We start from the raw sequence: 24067 nt of genomic DNA on the forward strand, positions 1-24067 counted from the left end.
ATGCAGATGGCCCTGCAAGAGGACATCCACTCTCGGGTGTGAACTTTACCAACCATGCAGCAGGTGCAGTCAGAAGTGCCATGCGATGCGCTGAGAAAGGCGAGGTGTGAAGGGGAAGTGGCTTGCCCAGGGCCACAGAACAGTGGGCAGTGGACCAGTCCAGGCCCAGCCTCCCTTTGGGTACCAGGGGGCATCAGCTACCGCTGTTCCTTGTGCCTGTGTTGGGCTCCTGAGCCCCTGCACGAGGACCCCAGGGCGGCTCCATATCTCAGGTTCCGTGCAGAGTGTAGCCTTCCCGCCGCTCTGAGCTTGTCTGTCCTGTTCAGGAAGAGGTCCCCAGGGCTCCCCTGCCTTGCGTGGGGCAGGGCTCAGGGTGTGAGATGGAATCTGTTGACGGTGGTGCCCTGGACAGGTGCCAGGACACAGTGAATGCTTTGGTTTTGAACAGGGCCGGGGCAAAAGGGAGAGGAAGTGGGAAAGGGCCAGAGCCCTGTAGGCTTTCTGCATCCAGCCAGCTCTTTGGTGTGGCTTCCTCCCCAGCCCCAATCTGTCTTAAAACGGAAGGGAGAACAGACTCAGGGGAGAGCCCCTGCCTCTGGGGAGGGGAGAGGGGACAGGGACGGGGTGGGTAGGGCTGGGGAGTGGCGCGAGCTTGGCCCTGGCTGGGGCAGTCCTCACCTGACCCTCCCAATGCCCACCTCCCCAGGTCCCATCTGATGCCCAGGCTGAAGGAGTCCCGCTCCCACGAGTCCCTGCTCAGCCCCAGCAGTGCGGTGGAGGCGCTGGACCTCAGCATGGAGGAGGAGGTGCTCATCAAGCCGGTGCACAGCAGCATCCTGGGCCAGGACTACTGCTTCGAGGTGGGTGCCCCGCACGGGGTGGGTGCCCCACACGGGGTGGCTGCGAGGTGGGTGCCCCGCACAGGGTGGCTGCGAGGTGGGTGCCCCACACGGGGTGGCTGCGAGGTGGGTGCCCCGCACAGGGTGGCTGCGAGGTGGGTCCCCCACAGGGTGGCTGCGAGGTGGGTCCCCCGCACAGGGTGGCTGCGAGGTGGGTCCCCCGCACAGGGTGGCTGCGAGGTGGGTCCCCCCACAGGGTGGCTGCGAGGTGGGGTCTCCCGCACAGGATGGCTGCGAGGTGGGTCCCCCCACGGGGTGGCTGCGAGGTGGGGTCCCCCCACGGGGTGGCTGTGAGGTGGGTGCCCCCACAGGGTGGCTGTGAGGTGGGGTCTCCCGCACAGGGTGGCTGCGAGGTGGGGTCCCCCGCACAGGGTGGCTGCGAGGTGGGGTCCCCCGCACAGGGTGGCTGTGAGGTGGGGTCTCCCCACAGGGTGGTTGCGAGGTGGGGTCTCCCCACAGGGTGGTTGCGAGGTGGGGTCTCCCCACAGGGTGGCTGCAATGCTGCCGCCCCCTCCCCCCCACCCCCGCTCTGGGGGACAGTGGCTGGGGTTCCCAGTGCAGCGGGAGCTGGGGCTGGGGAGGCCGGGATGTGTGGAAATGGACCAGCAGCTGTTCTCCATGCTGGCCCGTGGAGCTGCTGGCTCCAGTGGGTGAGCGTGAATGAAGAAAGCCTGTGTGGAGCTGCTTAGCCCCAGAGCCTGTGTCTTAGACCCTGCTTGCCTCCGCTCGCAAATCAGTGCGGGAGAGTGGGGGCTCCTCCTGTTCTCTGACGCAGCCAGGGCAGGGTGTTACCCGGGGATTGCCGTGCGGTCTGTCCCGGGAGGTAGCGAACCAGGCCCAGCAGGGCAAGAAGCTGTCAGATGTCACCCAGCAAGGCCGAAGCCCAGCAGCGTTCCTGGGAGCCTCTGCTTGCTTCTCCAGTCCCTCGCATCGTCTTCCTGTTTCTGGGACGACCCCCCCTGACAGTTTGGGGACCTCTGGTAGAAAGAGGAGCAGCCTCTGGGGACTAGCGTATCAGCCTCCTGGCACCCCTGGCCTGGTGGCATCCATCCCACACCCGTGCCCGCTGGCGGACCTTTCTGGTTCAGGCTTCCTGGCCAAGCCAGGCTTGATCCGGGCTCTTACCTCCTTGCTGGGGCCGGCCTGAGACACGCCTGTCCGCCTGTTCACAGCAGGGGTGCTGTGGGTGTGCAGGTGCAGCGGAAGGAGTCTGGTTTCCCCAGGGGAGCCCTGGGCCTGGTGTCGGGGGCAGTGGGGACTTGCAGAAGCAGCCTGGGCCAGGCTCCCTCACCTGGGAGAGACGTCCAAGCTGGGGCTGGGAGATGAGTCAGGCAGGCAGGGAGGGCAGGGTGACCCCACGGCGCACCCGAACAGCCCAGTTGACGTCTCTGCAGGCCGGCTTTGCGTTAGGCTTCAGGTCCCAACGTCGTCACTGTTGCTTGGCCAGTGAGAACCCTCCGACAAGGTCAGCTGAGGTGCCTGTCATACCTCCCCGTGCGTGTGTCCTTAGTGAAGCTCCCCTTGGGCTGCACGTTGCCCTGTGACCCGGCAGGGGCCCTGTTCCTTCTCTGCTGCTGTCTCAGGGACAGGCAGGTTGGGGTCAGAAACTGCTCTCCTGTTTGGACCAAAGGACGCCGAGGCAAGGTTGAGGAGCCTGGAGCAGGAGCCTGACGCTGCAGGTGGGGCCGCCGTCCTGCTGCTGGCTTGCTCCGGGTCCTGGGTCTCAGTGTACTGCCTACAGGACGTGACCTTGTGGGGTAACAAGGGCCTTGTCCTGCCTCCTACCTGAGGCCACAGTGGAGACCACAGTCCCCGGAGGTCTTCTGTCGCCACTCAGCCTTGCGTGGTCCCTCCCCCTGTAACGCCGTCCTGCCTGTCCCCACAGGTGACCACGTCATCGGGAAGCAAGTGCTTTTCCTGCCGGTCAGCAGCCGAGCGGGATAAGTGGATGGAGAACCTGCGGCGAGCGGTGCACCCCAACAAGGTAGTTCTGTGCCTCTCTTGCCAAAGCACGGGGGATGGAGGTCAGACAGACACGAGGCAGCAGCAGGGCGAGGACTGGCATGGGAGCAGCCTGCGTGGGCAATGTTCTTGCGCCCTGAACGAGGAGATTGACTCGGCCAGGCTGGGCCAGGCTCTGGGCTTGTGTTCTTGAAGCTACACGTGGAGGAGGAGCTGGCCCTGCAGCCTTCTGCCTGGAGCCCTGTGCCCACTTGTCCCTAGCTGCTGGGCCATCTCATCCTGCCTGAGACATCTGCATCTCCTCAGGACAAGCACCCTGGTCTGGGTTGGTGCACCTGTCTGTATTCCCACAGAGGGGGACCCTGGGCTCTCGTGTCAGGTTGTGGGACCCCAGAGGCCACCCTTGCATCTATATCCGTTTCCCCAGCTGGCTTGAGGGCCTGGGCCAAGTCCTGGTCACTGTGACATCACTGAGGAAGGGACCTTAGCAATGGTCACTTCTTAAGTGACTTTACAGCCCAGCCAAGTAAGGAGGTAGTCGTGGCCTCGTAACCTGAGATGGGCCAGGCAGCGTGCTGGCCTCCGTACTCAGTCTCTCACTCCGTAGGGCGGCGTTTTTACTCTCATTTGGTAGAAATGCAAACTGAGGCTCCGGTTAAGTGACCTACCCCAGGTCAGCGCACACGGGAGGCAGACTAGACTAGAGACCCAGCCTGTGTCCGTCGCCTCCTGCCTTACCCCTCCCCCTCCCAGGGCCTGGCCCACCCCTCCCCCCACCTGATTTGAAGACTTCCCATGTCTGATGCCCGGGCCCTTGTGCACGCGCAGGACAACAGCCGGCGCGTGGAGCATGTGCTCAAGCTGTGGGTGATCGAGGCCAAGGACCTGCCAGCCAAGAAGAAGTACCTGTGCGAGCTGTGCCTGGACGACGTGCTGTACGCCCGGACGACGGGCAAGCTCAAGACGGACAACGTCTTCTGGGGAGAGCACTTCGAGTTCCACAACCTGCCGCCCCTGCGCACGGTCACCGTCCACCTGTACCGGGAGACTGACAAGAAGAAGAAGAAGGAACGCAACAGCTACCTGGGCCTGGTGAGCCTGCCCGCTGCCTCGGTGGCCGGGCGGCAGTTCGTGGAGAAGTGGTACCCGGTGGTGACGCCCAACCCCAAAGGCGGCAAGGGCCCCGGGCCCATGATCCGCATCAAGGCCCGCTACCAGACCATCACCATCCTGCCCATGGAGATGTACAAGGAGTTTGCCGAGCACATCACCAACCACTACCTGGGGCTGTGCGCCGCCCTGGAGCCCATCCTCAGCGCCAAGACCAAGGAAGAGATGGCGTCCGCCCTGGTGCACATCCTGCAGAGCACGGGCAAGGTGAAGGTGCGTGCAGGCCCTGGCTCCCAGGGAGGGCTTCTGCAAGCGCGGGGTCACCTGCCCGTCTCCGGGTCCGTCCAGCCAGCGTTCATGGAGGCCTTGGTGGCACCAGTCACGGCTGGGTGGGCTCCCTGATCCTGAGAGTTCTACCACTGGGCAGGCTTTGTCTCCCAGCACGAATGGGTCTGACTCCTGAGGCATGAGTAGAGCCTTCAGCTGCCTCCCTCTCGGCCCAAGGGGGTGCAGGGGGTGCAACTGGGCTCCCCCAGCACACCCTGGCCCCACAACCCACTGGCCTCGTGACCAGCTCCACCCCCCCCACCCCACCCCAACACACACCCAGTCTGGCAGACATTCCCAGCAGGTGGGGCACCAGCTGACAGTCTCCCCACACTCACCTAGGTAGGCAGCCAGCCCGAGGCCCACAGGAACATGAAGACAGTCTGACAGCCACTCTGGCAGGTCCTCCTGTCTCTCCACCCCCGCCTACCTCCTCTTCCCTTCCACTCCTGGCCTGGGGAGCCCTAGATGTGCCGTCTCCCACCTGCCCAGCTCATTGGAACGTGGCTCCTGAAGGCCTCCCAGGTGGACCTCCCTTCTTCACAGTGCCTTGGCCTTGGGAGGAAGTGGGCGGAGGAAGGGGGCTGGACCTGAGGCCTCTGTGAGGTGGATAAGGCCTCCTGAGTTGAGCTAAGGAGCTGGGCCTCAGCTCTCTGGTCGGTGGTGTGGTTTAAGAGTGACATACGTGTTGGGGAAGGGCACTGCCCTGGGTCCGGGTCCTGAGCTCTTAGCCAAGGGCTGGTCAGGCACAGGTTGGGAACTTGGCTTGAGGACCCCAGGGTAGCCCAGGGGCAAGTGAGTCCTTTGAGGTCCTGATGGAGAAGCCATGGCTGGAAGTTCCTTGGCCTTCTACAGGCCCTCAGTGGCACCCCCACCTGCCAGATGTGGTGTGAGACAGGTGCAGGACTGGGAGAGGAACTTGCCCCCATGGCTCCATGGGAGCGGGCAAGGGTACTGCTTTCTGGTGGACCATCTCCCCGCCCCCCAGCCTTTGCACTTGACCGCCAAGGCTGTAGTTAGGCCAGCTCTGCGTACCCTGTCCTTCACTGGGCAGTGGTGCATGGGTTCTAGGAAATGCAGTGGATTGAGGAAGCCTGTGGCTCCCAGAGGAGGCGCAAGAGGCAACAGAGGCGCTGATTTGTTCTGCTGCCGGGTCTGATCTTCCAGTGCCTGGTCTTCAGGGCCAGGAAGGCTCAGGAAGCAGGTTCAGATCTGAAGTTGTCTGAGGCAAGAGGCTGCCTGAGCTCTCTTGGCCTCTGAAGGGGAGGGGAGCAGAAGGTGGACACCCATGCCACTGGGTGCTGTGCACCTGAGTCCCTGTCTCTGGAACACTTGGGAACCCTTGCAAGAGGCTGGAAGCCCCACGAGGCAGCTGGAGCGGCGGTGAGCGGACAGCCTGTCCTGTCCCAGGCTCCGCTTGCCTAGGCTGCGGCTTTTCAGAGTCAGGTCCTAGACTCCCCCTGCACCCCCCCCCCCCCGGTATCCAGGAGTGACAGGGCCTGGGAAGCAAGACTTGGGCCCAACCTTGCCCCAGGGAGCCGTGTGGCCCTGTTCTGTGCCTTGCTCTCCCCTCTCAACTTTCACCCTCCCCCTTTCAACTCTTACTGGTCCATGCTGGCCCCTGCCCTCCTTTAGGGGGCCCGCCTCTCAGGAAGGTTTTTCCTTGCACCGGGGAGGCCTCGGGCTGAGCAGGGGCCATGCTGGAGCAGCAGGACGAAATGTGCTCCGTCACGGGAGGGTCTGGAGCGCAGCTGTGTCCAGTGTGGGCGCCCCCAGGGGCACGGGCGGCTCCTGGCAGCCCCGCTCATCCTCTTTGGCACTGATGTCGGGGAGGGGCACGGTCTGGTCACCCAGCCAGGCCTGGTCAGGGCTCAGCAGAGGTGGAGTCCAGTTGGTCTGGCTGTGATGGTGGGAGGGTCTTGACTGTGGGGGGCGTGCTGTTATCCAGGCCTGCCTCTCCAGTCCTGAGCCCAGCTCGGATGTCACCAGCTGAAGGCCCCTCCCCAGGCTTCCCTCCCGGCTCGCTCTCCCTAGCAGCCCCCAGGGTGGGCATTCTACCTCTCTGGACGCTGGCAGCCTTGAAAAGTAGGGGCGCCTCCTCTGGCCGGGTTTGGAATTCCCGGGTCCTGCCTGCCAGGCTGGCTCAGGCGCTGCGCTGCTTACTTCCTGCCTCCCAGGACTTTCTGACAGACCTGATGATGTCAGAGGTGGACCGCTGTGGGGACAACGAGCACCTCATCTTCCGGGAGAACACACTAGCCACCAAGGCCATCGAAGAGTACCTCAAGCTCGTGGGCCAGAAGTACCTGCAGGATGCCCTAGGTACAGGGGACATGGGCCGGCAACTGGGCAGAGGGTGGGGCTGTGCCCATCCAGCCCTCACCGCCCCCTCCCTGCCCGCTCGGCCCCAGGTGAGTTCATCAAAGCGCTGTACGAGTCGGATGAGAACTGTGAAGTGGACCCGAGCAAGTGTTCTGCCGCCGACCTGCCTGAGCACCAGGGCAACCTCAAGATGTGCTGTGAGCTGGCCTTCTGCAAGATCATCAACTCCTACTGGTGAGTGCTGGCCCCTGCACCCCAGTGTCAGGGAACCCACAGAGAGCGGGCTGTGGGGGTCCGACTTCATCAACGGCTGAGCCCCCTGAGTAACTGGGTTGTCAGGCCCCTGTCCCAGTCCTCTCGGGGCTGTCGGGCACAGAGCAGTGTTCCAGAATGCCCGCAGCACCTGGTTGTTGCAGGGTTACTGTAGGAAGTAGCTGGCCAGGGCTGTCAGTCTGCGTGTTGGTTAGCAGGGACCCTGCACGTGCGGATGCCGTTGTAGATGCTTGAGCCGCCACACAGCGCGACATGGACAAGGCCACCCCTTGGGGCAGGTGGGTGGCTGAACCTGAGACTCCTCCTCACCTGTCCCTGGGAGTTACAGCACTCACATCACAGTCCTGTAACAGGGCCCAGCAGGGACACATGTGACTGGGCCTCTTCCTGCGAGCGGGGAACACAGGGAGGAAAGGACTGGGTTTGTGACGGCACAGGCCTCCCGACCTACACACTTCTACACTTCTTGCCCCAAGCCCTTAGCCCTGCTCAGGTCTGTGGCCCTCTTTCATGTCCCCAGGTGGGGTTGCTCACCCCTCCTGGAGCCCTCTGTCCCTGCCTGATCCCATCAGAGTGGGATCACATCTGTGTCTGAATCTGCCCCTGCAGGGTACCAGCTCTGGGCCAGGCACGTGGAGGCAGCGGGGACAGCCAGGGCCGGGAGGGTAACAGCTTACTGGGACCAGTGGGGCATCTTGGGCTGGTCCAGAAAGGTGCAGCTTTCCGTGGTCCTGGGCCCAAGACAGGGGCAGCCAGGGAGCCTTGAGCTCTCCGGGAACGCACTTCCAACCCCCAGTCGTGCTGTGCCTTCACCCTCTGCCCTCCTGTTCCAGAGATGGGCTGGGTGTGGGAAACAGGAAGACCTACCTGTGGACAAGGATTTTCCATTTCCTCTCTTTGGCATTGGTCAGAGGCCCCTCTGTTCTGGACAGGGCCATCCACAGCAGTCACCTCGCAGGGCCTGCCCCCTGCCGAGTGCTGTGCCAGGCACCACAGAGCCAGGGCTGCAGGTCACTCACCCTCGGTGGCTCGCGTGGATTCAGCCGGCACTCGCTGCCAGAGAGCCGGCCGAGCTGGTGCTGGGCTTGCTGGGGTCGCTGCAGGTTAGTCAGCCCTCTCAGGGCCCTCTCCGTGAGCTTGGCAGGACACGCCGTGCTCCCAGTTTAAAGGAAGAGGAAACTGAAGCCTGCAGCAGACGGGGTCTCGGTCAGATCACCCTGAATGTGGGGCAGAGCTAGTCACAGACTGAGGCTCTGGGGGCACTAGGGTCTGGCCTGCTACAGATAGGAGGTGAAAAGCTGGAAGACCGCTTAAAGGTTGGCCAGGTGGGACTGAAGGTGGCCGGCTGGATGCCTGGTGGAGCCGGCTCCGCCCACTGTGTCACCCAGAGGGAGTCACTGCCTGCGTTTCCTTCTCCATCCAGGGTTGGAGGGCTGTATTCTCACCCCGTGGCGCCACTCTTCCTTGTCGTTATGAGCTCTGCAGAAAACCCTAGATTCCTGTGGTGTTATTCAGGCGAAGGGAGTGAGTGTCGGAAACCAGTGAGGGGAGCCCGCGGGACGGCGCCTGCTGCCTTTGCCTCACTGCCCTCTAGATGTTTGTGTTAAAAGAGTCCAACCCGGGCCAGGTGGGAAGGGCCAGGGCGGTAGCAGGCGAGGCAGTTCAGCACTGGCCTGTGGCTGGCTCTGGTGAAGACGGACTCAGCTCCCCGTGCCTCCCCTGCCATCCCACTGGGCCCCTTCCCTGAGAGCCCACTGCAGTGACAGGGGCATGGGTCTCCCTGCCCCTCCTGCTTCCCAAGCCCTTTCTTGTGCCCACCCTGTACTGCCTCAGCTACCTCAGCAGCCCTCCAGATGGGTGGGTGGGATGGGGTGGGTGGATGGATGGGCTGGCTGGCAGAGGAACGGGCACCTGTGCCCAGGTGGCAGGGCCGACCTTGACCTCACAGAGCTGTCGGGGTGAAGCCGAGGTTGTGTGGAGCTCCTCTGACCCAGACCCAGGCCCCTGCTCTGTCTGCTCCTGTCCCGGGCCCCTGCCTGACCGCCGGACCCACCCTATCTGTCCTGACACAGCGTCTTCCCACGGGAATTGAAAGAGGTGTTTGCCTCGTGGCGGCAGGAGTGCAGCAGTCGCGGCCGGCCGGACATCAGCGAGCGGCTCATCAGTGCCTCCCTCTTCCTGCGCTTCCTCTGCCCTGCCATCATGTCCCCCTCGCTCTTCAACCTGCTGCAGGAGTACCCCGATGACCGCACCGCCCGCACCCTCACCCTTATTGCCAAGGTCACCCAGAACCTGGCCAACTTCGCCAAGTGAGTGCCTCAGCCACTGCAGGCCGAGCAGGGCTGGAGTCCGCAGGGCCCTGCGGTGCTTCCGCCTTTTCTCTTCCTCTCCTCCTTTTGTTGAAACAAAGCCTTCTGCACCCCATCCCCCACCCCAGCCCACCCCCGTTAGAAATGCCTGCCATATTGCCACATCTCCTTAAATTTCAAAGGTGAGAAGACCAGCTGTTTTTTCCTTCTGCTTTTATGAATTAACCCCACATTCCTCCCGTTCGCCTGAACATTCATGAGCCCCATTTTGCAGTGAATGCCTGATAGTCATGACTGCATTCCCTTTACGTGGTCCCCGTGGTTAGGCAAGGGGGCTGCTTCACACCGTCCTGGTTTAATGCTGTCAGGATGTCTTTGATCTGGCATCTTCAGCTGCGTCCTTAGAGAAGCAGGTAGAAGTGGAAGGACCGAGTCGTCTTATTGTCATCCATTCAGAAAGCATGGTTGGGGCTGTCTGTGCTGGGCTTGGTGTGTCAGCCATGGGCCCAGCCTCGCGAGCTCAGCATGTTAGCTGGGGAGACCTGTTGAGTAAGCCCAGGGCAGTACCAGAGATCAAATCCTCATCTCTCAGGAGGGCCCCAAGTTCTGGGGAGGGGAGATGGGTGGCCTCTTGGGTGATGAGGTCCCCAGCTTTGTGTCAAGGGCATTCATCTGGCTCAAGGAAGGGCAGTGGGAGCAGGAGCTGGCCACGGTCTGTTAGATTCCTGGTGCTCCGAGTACCAGGCAGTGTGGGAGGTGAGACCAGGAGGACAGTCGGGACCTGAAGGCCAGAGGGGGCAGTGGGAGCCACCAGGGGTTTGCTGTTGGAGAGGCAGAGAGAGGGAGAGAGAGATCTTCCAGCCTGTGGTTCAAACCCAAATGGCCGCAACAGCTGGGCCTGGGTCAGGCTGAAGCCAGGAGTCGGGAACTTCACCTGGCTCTCCCACGTAGGGGACAGAGGCCCAAGTGCTTGGGCCATCTTCTGCTGCCTTCCCAAGCGCAATAGCAGGGAGTTGGGTAGGAAGTGGAGTAGCCGGGACTCAAACTGGCGCTCTGATATGGGATGCTGACATCACAAGTGGCTTAACCACTTGCACTACAACACTGGCCCCATCAAGTTAAATAGGGGCCAGCGTTGTGGCTCCAGCGGGTAAAGCTGCTGCATGCTAAGCCAGCATCCCACGTGGGCGTTGGTTCGGGTCCTGGATACTCCACTTCCGATCCAGCTCACTACTGATGTGCCTGGGAAAGAGCGGAAACGGCTCAAGTGCTTGGGCCCCTGCACCCACGTAGGAGACTGGGAGGAAGCTCCTGGCGTCAGCCTGGCTCAGCCCTGGTCATTGCAGCCGTTTGGGGAGTGAACCAGCGGATGGAAGACCTCTCTCTATTTGTCTCTCCCTCTGTCTCTTTAACTCTGCCTTTCAAATAAATCTTTAAAAAAAAAAAAGTTTTAAATAAGGGACAGAATGACCCCATCTGTTCTGGATCCTGGAGAGATCACCTTGCTGGCATACCCGGGAGGAGGACACGGCATACCTGGCAGAAGTGGCAGTGAGGGGCTGGCGCAGGGGCAGCGGTTGGAAGAGAAAGCCAGCAGGCTTTGCTGTTTATGGGTGAAGAGAGGAAGCGGTCGACAACCACCAGAGTTTCGGCTCGAGAACCTGACTGGATGGTGGGGTGTCTGCCAGGATCGGGATCCCAGGAGCACTGCGTGGGTTTGGGAGACAGTGATGACTCTGAGGCTTGGTCAGCCTGAGCCAGGACTCCCAGGGAAGACGCCTGTGGACACACACATCTGAAAGCTCAGCAGAGACCTGGTCAAGCGGGGATCTGAGGATCCTCTGCCCACCAGGGCGTTGAAGTTGGAGAAACGAGGAAGGAGACTGATGGGCAGTGTGTGGGGAGACGTGGGACCTCCCAGGCCCTGAGATGAAAGACCTGGGGAAAGGTCCCTGGACTTGACCAGGAGGAAGGGGGGCCCTGGGGTGGGAGCTGAGCGGGAGCGCATCTCCGAGCAGGGGCCTCACCCCTCAGGGCCCTCGTTCCAGGTTCGGCAGCAAGGAGGAGTACATGTCCTTCATGAACCAGTTCCTGGAGCACGAGTGGACCAACATGCAGCGCTTCCTCTTGGAGATCTCCAACCCCGAGACCATCTCCAACACCGCCGGCTTCGAGGGCTACATCGACCTGGGCCGCGAGCTCTCCAGTCTGCACTCACTGCTCTGGGAGGCCGTCAGCCAGCTGGAGCAGGTGCCTGTCGGCGCAGGGCAGAGGCAGGGCTCCCCCCAGAGTGACCAGGAGGGCACAGGTGTGCCTGTGTGGCATGATCAGGCCCAGCTGGGACGCCCTGGGGCTCTGTCGGCTCCCATGTTTGTTTACCTTGCCTTCCAGGGCCGCCCGACTGTGGGGGCTGGGCCTGGGCCTGGGCCTACTGCACACAGGCTTGACTGGGGGCGCTCCACTCATGAAGGTGCGCTCCCTGCCTGCATGCTTGTGAGAGGCGTGATCAGACTTGCCCTGGACGTTGAAGCCGCTCATATGACAGAGAGCCACTGTAAAGACCCCGTACCTCACAGGTCAGACAGGCCGTTGCAGACCCGGATAGAACTGTCCTCAGCCATCACTGGACAGGGTCATTCCCTAGATTTGTCTGACAGCACTGCAGCCACCTGAAGTGGCTTCCGCCGATCCCTGGCGATCCCGGCTCTTGCAGTGAGCGAGTTCTGGGCGTTTAGGACTGTGCCTGCCAGGAACCACTTGCCGGGGCCCTGTTGCTTCCCAGAGCCCCAGGGCCCTCATCCTTACAAAGGGAATTCCTGCTGGAGGGGAGCAGGGAGGCCTCCCGGCCCTGGCCCCTGGGGATGGCCACGCAGAGTGCTGTGGTGTGCAGCCTCTGGACTCACTGTGTGTGTGCGTGCAGAGTTGCTGTCCTCTTTTGTTCTAAGTGAGAACTTCCCGTGTGCACTGTTATGGGTGACCCCCTTGTGGCCATGTGCCCACGCACACCACACCGTGGGCACTGAACAGCCACTGCCTGCCGTGGTTTATCTCACCGTGGATACTGAGGTTCATCCCGGCTTTCCACCGACAACACATGCTGTTCAGTCCATGGCAGGCATTTTTGCTCATTTAGGCCCCCTTGCCTTTGGCTGAGAGACACAGCAGTGGGAACGCAAAGGAGCCCCCGCGAGCCCCCGACTGCAGGCAGTACCGCTCACTGGCGCTGCCGCCACTCCCGGGATCTGTGCGGGCAGGTGGGGAGCGCGAGGGCGATGAGCACTGCCGCACGTGGGCAGCCAGCATCGGCAGGGCTCTGAGATCTGGCTGCTAGGCTGAGCTGTCGCACAGAGGCCCCCGTGGAAGCCTGCGCGTGCGCAGGGGCAGCAGCGCGCCCGTCCTGAGTCCCACGCCTGGAATTCCCAGCAGCTTGTCTAAGTGGTGACAGCGGGGTTCACATGGGCCCAGGCACTGCCCCTGTCCAACTGGCACCCTCTGGTGCCTGCCCTATGCCTGGACCATCTCCACTGGGGCTCAGGTGTCGAAGAGAACCAGGCCCAGCCCACCTTGTTAGGTAGGTGGTAGGGGACGAGGCTGTCATAGAAGCCTCCTGGAAGGAGAAGTGTCAGCACGGGTGGAACTGGGATTCCACATGGACTTTTCCTTTCTGCGAGGGCACTAGGGTAGAGGGGCTTGGGCTAGGTCAGCATCTCTCCCTGTGGGCCTTGCCTCCTGGACTCGCTGCCTCCGAGGGCCGGGTCCGGGGATCTGCGTTTGACAGGCTCCTCGGTGGTTTGCAAATGAGTCGGCCACAGCAGCTCACACCTCCCTCTTGCTGTGTCTCTGCAGGGCATTGTGGCCAAACTGGGCCCCCTACCTCGCATCCTGAGGGACGTCCACACAGCACTGAGCACCCCAGGCAGTGGGCAGCTCGTGGGGACCAACGACCTGGCTTCCACGCCAGGCTCTGGCGGCAGCAGCATCTCAGCTGGGCTGCAGAAGATGGTGATGGAGAGCGATCTCTCTGGGTAAGAGCCGCAGGGCGTGTCGGGAGCACTGGGCCGTGCCTGCAGGCCCAGCACAGCCCACGGTGGCCTCAGCTAGGGAAGAGGGAGCCGAGTCACAGTGAGAGGCAGCCGGGTGTGGCTGAGTGCCAAGACCTGACCTCGGCCTGCCGGGGCACATCTCAGGCCTGTGGCTGGTCTTGGGTTCTCCCTGCTGCGTCCACTGCCCTTGTCCAGCCCTTTTTGGCCCACGAATGCTGTGAGCCTGAGTGGCTGAGGCTGTCCTGTCTCAGCCTCAGTGTCCTCCTGCCAAAGCTGAGCCGACTTTGGCTCCCCATTTTATACCCATTTCCAGCCCCCCGGGGTCCTTGCTGCCTCCTCCCTGCCTGTGCAGAGCCCTTTCACCGCCATATTCTTTCCTGCAAAGCCCACCCGGCCCCCACCTCCGTGGTGCTTCCCTCAAGGAGCTGGCCTCCCTGGAGGTGCCGAGGAGGCGGCTGGGGGTGTGGTGGGGCCTGTTGCGCAGGTTCAGACCTGCCCACCTGAGTCATGCCCTTGACAGAGCTGCCTCTGATGCCTTGTTTTTGCCAGGAATGCCAGCCCCCGCCTGCCAGTCAAACAAGGGAGTGGCAGCAGGAGGCTGGGCAAGGGGAAGCTTTGCCAGGCCCCATGCGGCTTTCGGTCTGAGTAGGAACCAGAGGGAAGAGGCAGAGGGAGCACCAGTGACTGTGCAGTGGGAGTTCTCTGTGCCTGGCAGCACCGGGCTGAGGGGCTCTCCAGAACACGCCAGGCCCAGCACCCGTGGCCCCAGGCTGGAGCTGAGCCTGCCAGGCGGCCCAGCCTGGAGCAGGGGCTGTGTGCAGGAGCAGCCGTCCTGGCCACTGGTCCCCGGGTCTCTGCCCCTTGTGTCCCCCGCCCGAGGCCGGGCTGGGGCTGCCAGGCCCCGGCAGGTGGGGGGTGCTGCGGTCTGTACTGGCCGTGGCTGCACTCACGGTTCTTCTTTTCCCCTCTTTCCCTGTGTGTGCTTGTCTCCCTGCAGTCTGATAGATTTCACCCGGTTACCGTCTCCAACCCCCGAAAACAAGGACTTGTTTTTTGTCACAAGGTCCTCCGGGGTCCAGCCCTCACCTGCCCGCAGCTCGAGCTACTCGGAAGCCAACGAGCCGGATCTCCAGATGGCCAATGGCGGCAAGAGCCTGTCCATGGTGGACCTCCAGGATGCCCGCACGCTGGACGGGGAGGCGGGCTCTCCGGCGGGCCCTGACGTCCTTCCTGCCGACGGGCAGGCACCTGCGACTCAGCTGGTGGCTGGGTGGCCGGCCCGAGCGGCCCCTGTGAGCCTGGCCGGGCTGGCCACGGTGCGGCGGGCAGGCCAGACGCCGACCACACCAGGCACCTCCGAGGGCGCGCCCGGCCGGCCCCAGCTGTTGGCACCACTCTCCTTCCAGAACCCCGTGTACCAGATGGCGGCCGGCCTGCCGCTGTCACCCCGTGGCCTTGGCGACTCGGGCTCTGAGGGCCACAGCTCCCTGAGTTCCCACAGCAACAGCGAGGAGCTGGCGGCCGCAGCCAAGCTGGGGAGCTTCAGTGCCGCTGCGGAGGAGCTGGCGCGGCGGCCCGGCGAGCTGGCGCGGCGGCAGATGTCGCTGACTGAGAAGGGCGGGCAGCCCACGGTGCCGCGGCAGAACAGCGCCGGCCCCCAGCGCAGGATCGACCAGCCGCCGCCCCCGCCCCCGCCGCCCCCGCCTGCCCCCCGGGGCCGGACGCCCCCCACGCTGCTGAGCACCCTGCAGTACCCGCGACCCTCCAGCGGGAGTCTGGCGTCGGCCTCGCCGGACTGGCCCGGCTCAGGCGCCCGGCTGCGGCAGCAGTCCTCCTCCTCCAAGGGGGACAGTCCGGAGCTGAAGCCGCGGGCGGCGCACAAGCAGGTCAGTGCTGGGGCCGAGGGCGGGGCAGGGCTCTCGGGCCCCAGGGGCCGTCACACCCCACGCCGTGCTGCTCCTCGCCGTCATCCCACCTCCACCCGCGGCTGCCATCCCATGCTGTGTGACGCCGCCTCCCACCCACCATGGGCCTGCCACGTGCACCGCCCCTCCCCTGTACCATGGGCTCTTGCTGAGTCCCAGGAACCAGTGGCACCATGGCCTTAGGGAATGCCGGGCCCCTCTGCCCACTCCCCTGGGGACAGGCTGGCAAGGGAGCATCCATCGCAGCTCCCAAGCCTTTGACAGCCTGAGCCCAGGGTAGGGGGTGACCTGGCCTCACCCTGGTTCCCTTAGTGCCCTTCCCAAAACACTTACACAGGCCGAGCGGGCCTCTCAGCTGCGGGAGTATGGAGAATCCCTGTCGGGGGGCCTGCGGGCAGGAGGCGGGCTTTCAGCCCAGCCTGCCCCTGGCGGGGGCTGCACGAGCACAGTGCCCAGGAGGCCTCCGGGGCCAGGGCTGCCTCTGGCTGCCCGGAGGTGGCTGTCCCTGGGAAGGTGCCGGTCAGCTGCAGGCCCCTCTTCCACCGGGCCTCTGAGCCCCTGTCCCCAGGGCTCACTCTGGGCCACTCCCTGTCTCCGTTTTGCACCTCCCTGCAGCCCCTCATGGCTGTGTTTTGTTGTAGGGCCCTTCACCCGTGAGCCCCAATGCCCTGGACCGCACGGCCGCTTGGCTCTTGACCATGAACGCGCAGTTGTTAGAAGACGAGGGCCTGGGCCCAGACCCCCCCCACAGGGATAGGCTAAGGAGTAAGGAAGAGCTCAGCCAAGCAGAAAAGGTAAAGCTGGCCCCGGGCAGGGTGGGCCGGGCGGGGCTGCAGCTCGTCTTCAGTGCCCAGTCCCCTGTCTCCCCTGTGCCCCGTGAGGATGAGGCCAGCAGCGAGTGGACTTTGGAGGGAAGCCTCAGTGCTGAGGCCCCTGTGCAGGCTGCATAGCGGAGTCCCTGGGGGTTGTGCTGGATCCCAGCTTCAGGACCTGGTGACCAGGCTGACGCAGCCAAGCTTCCGAGGGTGCCTGCCCAAGGCTCTTCTCTGCTCCCCTCTCCAGCAGGGCCTGGGAAAGAGAGTTCCCAGGGCGAGGGGTGGGCTCACATTGCCATTGGGATCCCATCTTCTTCCTCCCCGAGGAAGGAACCCGGTTCTGAAAGCCCCCACTGCCACCCTTGCCACACACATCTGGTGCCCGGTGGGGCCGCAGGCACCTGGGCCTCCCAGCTGTGCTGGCAGCTGCCCTACATCCGGGGCTTGTTCTTGTCTCCACCTGGTGCAGAGATCCAGCAAGGCAGCACTCCCCCCCACCTGGGTGCCCTTGCTCTCTCTGGGCCTCAGAGGGCCCATGGCAGCCTCCCCAGCAGGCATGGGTAGGGGTCAGGGTGGCCAGCTCCCCTCCCCCGCCTCGGGCGAGGCCCATCTCCATGCCGCATTCCGCCTCCCCCCACCACCCTCGGCCTGCTGCATCACCTGCTTGCACCATGGTACCGCGGACAGGGCCGGGGCACAGCGCTCAGGGCTCCCAGAGCAGAGTCTGCTGAGGAAGGAGGAGGCCTGGCCCACCCAGGCCCCGTTCCTCCCTCGCCCCCGCGTCCTCACGGCGTCTGGCCCCTCGGTGCAGTGCACGCGACTCCTGGGCGCTGTTCCCTCACTGTTTCACCTGCCCCTCTCTCGTGAGGCTGAGGCCTGAGTCAGACACAGAGAGCCCCAAGCACCTTGCCTTTGACTCTCTCTGCCTCTTCCTGTGTCCCTGTGCCACTGCCACCACCCTGGCCTTAGAGCCAAATAGAGGCTGGGAGCCTAGGATCCTACTCCTCTGGTCGGTCACTGCCGTGGGACCGGGTCACCTCATCTGGGCCTCAGTTTCCCCTCCCACAGAGCCCTCTGCCCTCAGGACACTGTCCAGGGGGTTTCTGCCCTTTGTTACCACGTTCAAGGCCCCAGTTAAACCCTGACTCTCAAGGGTGTGTTCGAGTCTTCATTGCCCTCCCAGCCGCACAGGTCAGGCTGGGAGCTTGGAGAGACCAAGGCCTGACTCCCCCGCCGGCTGGGCTCCGTGAAGGGGGTGGGCTGCCTCCCACTCCCCCTCGGGCTGACGAGGCTGTGCTGTGGCACGTGCCCTCCCGGCAGGACCTCGCGGTGCTGCAGGACAAGCTGCGCATCTCCACCAAGAAGCTGGAGGAGTACGAGACCCTGTTCAAGTGCCAGGAGGAGACGACGCAGAAGCTGGTGCTGGAGTACCAGGCGCGGCTGGAGGAGGGCGAGGAGCGGCTGCGCAGGCAGCAGGAGGACAAGGACATCCAGATGAAGGGCATCATCAGCAGGTGAGGTGGCCCTGCTGCCAGGGCCCCACACACGGCCTTGGGGGGCAGAGCAGGGCGGGCGGGGACGGTCCCGCAGGGAGGCCTCGTGCACTCCGGACTGGAGGAGGGAGGGGGCCCGGCGTGCGGGGAGGATGCAAACATGGGGAAAGCTGGGCCCTCCCAGGCCAGCGCCCAGGGGACCTGCAGGTGTCACGTTGTCTTGGGGGTGTTCAGGGGCTGAGTTGGGGGTGCCAGGGAAGACACCGAAGACCTGATTCGGGGCAGGAGCAGGGGGAATGTCAGTCATGTTCCCTAGGTGAAGGGGGCGGGGGTGGGGGCAGATCAGCCCTGGATTTGTGCCGAGAGTCAATGCGGAGGTGGCAGGGTGGCAGCCACCGAGGGTGGGAGCCATGGCAGGGGGCTGTCTGGATGGGGCAGCAGAGGGGTATGTGGGGCCAACTGCCTGGGTTATACCGGGAGGGTTTCCAGGGTGGGGGCGGTTGGTTCTGTGTCGACTAGGTCCTGTCTCTTCTCTCTCTCTCCCTTCCCTCGGGTGGGTGTAGATCAGCATCTGTAGATAGATGTGGCATCCAGGCCAGCCCACCAGGTTCTGGCCCTGGCCCTGGCCCTGGCGTAGGCTTCCCTGTGCTTTTTCAGCCAGGCACGGGAGGAGAGACTTCGGCTGTACAGCTGGTCTGTCTGCTCAGCCTAAGACCTTGACCTCTGGACAGATTAAGCAGGTGTGCAGGGGCCAGGAAGGTTCCCCACCTGGCTTCCTGTTTCGTCTGATTTCTCCTGTGTCGACCACCTGTTTCTCTGCTCCTGTTGTTTGCCTCATTTACTTGTGGTTTTGTGTGTGGTACAATGGTTAACAGGAGCAGAATCGTGGTGATGCAAAACCTTCCGCTGTGCCTTGGCTTGTCTCGCGTGTGTGGTTCCGAGAACAGAGACGCTCTTCAGCCCAACCACCTCCCCTTTGCGTCCGTTCTCTGAGAGGTGCACGCTCAACACTTGGTTCTGCTAACCGTTCCCAGTGTTCCCCTCGTGTAAGCATCGAGTCAGGTTGGCTGACGGAGCTTCCGTATCTGCTTGTCTGCACTTCTCCCAGTTACTGAGAAAAGGATGTTGAAGAGTCTAATAATTAGGGATTTGTCAGTTGCTCTGTGTACGCCAGACGGTCCTCGGTACGTACACATTTAGGATTGTCAAACACTGTTGAACTGATCTTCTTATCACTATAAAATCACCTTTCCTCGCTCTGAAACCTACCTTATCTTATAGAGCTACCCCGACTTTCTTTGATTAGTGTGAGTGCATTATAGCTTCTTCCATTCTTACACTTTTCACTCACGGTCTAGCCCTTCAGGCTGTTATAACAAAAAATTTATTGCTTGTATTAAGTTCTGGAGGCCAGGAAGTTCGAGACCAAGGTGCTAGTTGAGAGCTTTCTGCTTAGTGGACTTCGCCTCGTTGCTGTTCTCACTGGTAGAAGGGGTGAGCAGCCTCTCTCAGGTCTCTCTGATAAAGGCACGTCCTCATGACCCATCTCTTGCAACCCTCATTTTGGGGCCAGGTTGCCAATCAGATCCCTGCACCTGGCTGTAGCTATGAAGTGCCCTTGTTTATGGTTCCTGCTTTTCATCTGGTCTATTAGGCTCTGCCTTTTAACTGGGGCGTTTATACCATTTACATTTAATGTAATTATTGATACGATGGTGTTTATATCATCTTGGTATTTACATCATCCATTCTCTTTTTCCTGCCTTAGTTTGGACTGTTTTCATGCTTTGATTTACTCTCCTTAATTGGCTTACTGGTTATGTCGCTCCCCTGCTATAGGCCGGGGTTGGGAAACTTTCAGTGCAGGGGCCGATAGTAAGTGAGGCAGAACTGCTCGTGTAGCTTGCCCGTCCATGGGAACAGCTGTGCCTCGGGCTGACTGGCCCTCAGGCCGGAGAGGCTGGGACCCCTATTATTTCCAGGCCCCTGTACTTAATGTGGCTTTCCTCTGGGTGTTTTTAAGATCTCTCTTATCATCAAAGGTTGTCACCAGCTTTTTAAATAAATTTTTTTTTACTTGAAAATCAGAGGAAGAAACAGGTCTTCCATCCCTGGTTTACTCCCCAGTTGGCCACAAAATGGCCAGGGCCAGGAGCTTCCCCGGGTCTCCCACGTGGTGCAGGGCCCAAGGACTTGGGCCATCTTCCACTGCTCTCCCAGGCCACAGCAGAGAGCTGGAGCAGCTGAAGTGGAACAGCAGAAGTGGAGCAGCCAGCACTCGAACCCGCACCCGTATGGGACACCGGCACTGCAGGCAGCGGCTTTACCCCCTGTGCCACAGCGCCGGCCCCCCAGCCTGATTCTGATGTGTTTTGTGTGGCTTCTTGGCGTTGCAGGCGTGGAGTCCTGCCTCTCCTGTTTCTTTCTGCAGCTCCCGTCACACAGGTTAAGCTGCTCTGTGTTCTCCCACATCTCGCTGATGCTCTCTTCCTTGTTTTTCTTTTAGATCAGTTCTATTGCTATGTCTCCAGGTTTGCTACCCATTTTATCAACATCTGATCTATTTATTGTACCCAGTATTTCCACTGCTATTCTGGTTTAAATCCTTTTTTCTTCTCATCATGGTCATCCTTTGTCTTCTTGAACATGTAGAACGTGTTTATAAGAATTATCTCAATGACCTTGTCTGTGGACGTGGGTTTCGTTTTCCTTCTCCTGTGTGTACTTGGTGATCTCGGGTTGGATGTGGATGGTGCATATTTTACAATGAGGTGCTGTTTTCTGAGTACTTTCGGGCTTCTTTCTGGGACACGGTGAGGCCACCAGACCCAGTTCCCTCCTCTGCTGGATGGAGGGGAGACACATCCTCTAGGGAGCCTCCTGCTGCCCGTGTTTCTAGACTCTTCCCTCCTGGGTGGTTTGTGATGGACAGGCAGACGCAGTCCTCAGAGGCACAGGAGAGGCCCACGGTCACTTTGCTGAGGCTGCCGGGAACAAGCAGCTGGGGACAGACCCCGAGCTGCCCGCCGTCGGGGTCAGCGCAGCCACAGCTGTGCAGGGCGCCGGTGCTGCCTGCGGAACCCCTGGAGGGCAAGAACTAGACTGCTCTCGGTACCGAGTGCTCATCCCTGCATGCACAACCTCCGTGGGCAGGGCGGGGCCTCTGCCAGCCTGACCTTGGCCGTGTGCGGTTGCAGGTTGATGTCGGTGGAGGAGGAGCTGAAGAAGGACCACGCGGAGATGCAGGCTGCAGTCGACTCCAAGCAGAAGATCATCGATGCCCAGGTATCGGAGGCCCTGCACGCCCCAATTCCTCGGGGCAGAGGCTGAGGAGGGCGAGAACAGCACCACCCTGTGGCCTCTGTGGACCACGAGCTCGCTAGGAGAGTCTGGGAAAGGGGTGGGTATTGGCTTCGGCCAAGGGTACCGACCAGAGTGGCGCTCCTATTCCGAGCCGTGGCTTCCAGACTGGGGGCTGTACCAGGCTGGTACCAGGGCCACAGTGTGGGGCTTCCTGGCCAGCCTGGAGCCTTCCCCGGGCCTGTGACCCTTCTTGACCCCGCACCCCACCCCCCGCAGGAGAAGCGCATCGCCTCCCTGGACGCCGCCAATGCCCGCCTCATGAGCGCCCTGACGCAGCTGAAAGAGAGGTACAGCATGCAGGCCCGTAACGGCATCTCCCCCACCAACCCCACCAAATTGCAGATCACTGAGAACGGCGAGTTCCGAAACAGCAGCAATTGTTAACCTGCCCCCTGGAGGGGGGCACCGTGCGGCCAGGGCAGGGTCTCGGCCCGGGGCCGCAGAGACGGACACGGCGGGAGGCCCGAGGAGCGTGTTGGGTGCGGGCAGAAGAGAGACTGCACGCGGGGGCTTGGGCAGCCTGGTGGGGGCAGGGGCCTGCCACAAACCTGCGTGTTGGTTCCTGAACGTGGCGTGTATCACCTTTTCCTCCTGGCCTGGCCCAGTGCACGTACCCCCACGCCCTCGTCGGGGAGGGCACGACCCAAGGGCTGGAGCACAGGACTCCATGGCAGCCAGGCCCTGCCCTGTGGGACCTGGGACCTGCGGGGCGGCTGGCAGGCAGGCCCCAGAGGCAGGACTTCCTGGCAGCACCGGCCCCTGCATGCAGCCTGTCGGGGGCCCTGGCCGGCTCCGAGGCACCGAGGGGTGTGGCGCCCCCCTCCCCCCTCTTGCACTGCCACACAGAGCCAGTGGCTTTTTCTTCCTGGCTCTGGTACCTGTGGGAAGGGTCCAGGCACCCCCTCCCCTGCCACTTGGGCCCGGGCTGATGCCCTGGGGCTCCCAGATGCCAAAGATCTGGGTGGAGCTGGCCGAGGGCGCTGTGCTCTGTACCTGCCTTCTCCTGGGCCCGTGGCCAGCTGGGAGTGGCCCTGAGCAGGAAAGCCGGCCTTCCCTCGGATTGCTGGGCCCTGGGAAGGTGGATAACTGTGACTTTCTTTCCTTTCACAGTATGCATTAAACAAAAGCCCGCTTGCTCGCTTGCTGGAACACTGGGGCCTTTTAAATTGAGCGTGCGCACTGCATGGGAAATAGCGGCCCTGGCGGATGTTAGACTTGCTCCCTCTCCGAGACAGCAGCGGCCTGCACCGGCCCCGCGTGCGGCCGCCGCCTCCTCACCCTCCCGGCCCCCGCCACGGACCCCGGCGCTGCAGCCAGGGGAGGGGCACCCCAGCGCTGGGGCCGGTTTTCCTCAGCTCTGGGCTGTTCTGTAGCTTATCTGCCCTTCCCCTAGCGGGACCTAGATGGGCAGGAGGGTGGGTCTCTCTCGGCCCCTGTCCCCGGTCTCCTAGGGCAGGAGCGAGGGTCTCTGCCCAGGCCGCAGAGCCAGGGCCGGGCGAGCTGGGAGGTGCCACCTGTGCCCCTGCGGCTGCAACGCGCCAGAATCCCCACCAGGAAGGGGTGCCAGCGCCGCACCTCCTCCCGGGCCTTGCCCTGGGGAAGAGTTGTAGACTAGATGCTGGTGGAGAGGGCTGCGCCACCAGGGGTCGCGGGCTGCAGGAAGGAGAAGTGGGGAGGGGAGTGGGCTGAGGCTCTGCTCCCGCCCCTGCACGGTTCAGACCAGGGTGGCCACGCAGGCAGGGCCTGGCTTCAGGGGTGTCCTCCTCGGCCCAGGGAGCCCTGCCTCCTCCCCCCCCTCCCCTGCCGCTGCCTCGGGCTCCGACTGAGCACCTCTTAGCAATACGGGCAGGAGCGCACGGGGGCGGGCTGTGAGCTCTCAGGCCGAGAGCCTTACTCACCTGTGCAAAAACTGTAAAAGTGTACAGACTTCACAGATTTTTATCTTAACTGCAAGTCTGACGATTTTTGTAAATGTTCTTGGTGTTTGACTGTAATGTAACTACTTCACCCAAGAGTTGTACATAGTCCCTGGTGCTGCCGGGACTGCTGCTCTCCCGCTGGTCTCTGTGTGATTTTTGTAATCCAGACGACAGCGTTGGGCAGGAGGAGGAGGTCTGGGGGCTAAGTGCCCCCTACCCGTGGCTGGGAGGGGGTACCCCGACCGGGCCTGTACACGGGGGGCTCCTGCCCAAGGCTAGAGAGAACCCACGGCCCCACGGACGAGAGCCTGCCTGCGGCAGGTGCCGCGATGGCCAGCGGTCCCGGCTCAGGCCCCTGGTCACCAGCACCCAGACTCGAGTCTGGAGCAGGCTGTGCCCTCCCCGCTCACAGACGCCCGATGTGTTCTGCTCACGTCCAGGGCGAGGGGAACTGCCACACTTCAAAGTGACGACTCCTTCAGACTGCCCGCAAGGGGGCGAGGGCGCCCCTGCTGCCTGGGCCCTGGGGGGGCCGGACCGTCCAGGGCAGCAGCCCCTCTTTTCTACTCACTCGGGCCAGCTAGCCGCCCCCAGCCCCTACCCCTTTTGTAAGTATGTGAAAAGAAACCAATGCAAACGCCGGAGTCGCAGCGGGAGCCCTGGCTGCGACTCGACCGTGTAATAATGTACAGAGAAAGGTGTTGTGTTCTAAGACTCGGTGGCTGTGCAATTTCTGTACATTTGCAATTAGAAATATTAAAGATTTATTTAGCTATTTTAAGCCCGGCTTGCCTCTCCATTCACTGGTGTCTTGGGGGATTTTCCAGAGGGGACCCCCAATCCCTGGGGGGCTGATGGACTCCACCGGGGGACCCAGCCTCGGTGAGCTCAGGGTGATCTCCCCAAGGCCTCCCCTGGCTCGGATGTGCTTAGAAGTGAGGTTTTCAGACGCCAGCTCCTGCCAGGCTGTGCAGGAAGCGGCCCCCTCTCACTGAAGCCGCCTCCCGGGGGTCGCCGCCAGCCAGCCAGCCCCCGCTGAGCCGCACCGACCTTTCTCATGCTTTAACCCCCGCCCCCCCCCCCCCCCCCCGGAAAGCTCCTGGTGAGCCCTGCAGAGCCAGACCCTTGCGCTGTGCCTGCACCCTGGGCCGGGTGGCCCTGGCTCCCGCCCGGTCCCGCCCAGCCTCACTGCGCCTCAGTTCCTGGCGCTCAGTGCAGTCACTCCTTATGCAAACACACGGACAGACTGACTCCTGCAGACACCAGCTGGGGATCCCCCAGCAGCAGGGGTGTGGGTGTGTCCGGTC

General features: G+C 62.7%; 1 protein-coding gene across 18 annotated transcripts in view; it reads left to right on the top strand.

Annotated features, from left to right (window-relative positions):
* DAB2IP (DAB2 interacting protein) overlaps positions 1-23541 on the top strand; it is a 170538-nt gene extending 146997 nt beyond the window's left edge. For 13 of the 18 annotated variants that reach the window (XM_089301863.1, XM_070056281.2, XM_051855568.3 and 10 more), the window contains 13 exons: positions 707-860; positions 2785-2883; positions 3690-4244; positions 6476-6620; positions 6710-6854; positions 8966-9202; positions 11251-11452; positions 13049-13227; positions 14243-15131; positions 15812-15964; positions 17306-17499; positions 20676-20763; positions 21058-23541. In XM_089301863.1, coding sequence (XP_089157989.1) covers positions 707-860; positions 2785-2883; positions 3690-4244; positions 6476-6620; positions 6710-6854; positions 8966-9202; positions 11251-11452; positions 13049-13227; positions 14243-15131; positions 15812-15964; positions 17306-17499; positions 20676-20763; positions 21058-21225 — 3208 coding nt within the window. In that variant the 3' untranslated portion in view covers positions 21226-23541. The remainder of the gene's footprint in view (positions 1-706; positions 861-2784; positions 2884-3689; positions 4245-6475; positions 6621-6709; positions 6855-8965; positions 9203-11250; positions 11453-13048; positions 13228-14242; positions 15132-15811; positions 15965-17305; positions 17500-20675; positions 20764-21057) is intronic. The other 5 variants (XM_089301869.1, XM_070056302.2, XM_070056311.2 and 2 more) reach the window with 3 other exon arrangements.
* The last annotated feature ends 526 nt before the right edge of the window (positions 23542-24067 follow it).

Source organism: Oryctolagus cuniculus, chromosome 1 (assembly GCF_051225735.1).
Source record: "Oryctolagus cuniculus isolate XC-2025 breed Fujian yellow rabbit chromosome 1, ASM5122573v1, whole genome shotgun sequence".
NCBI lineage: Eukaryota > Metazoa > Chordata > Mammalia > Lagomorpha > Leporidae > Oryctolagus > Oryctolagus cuniculus.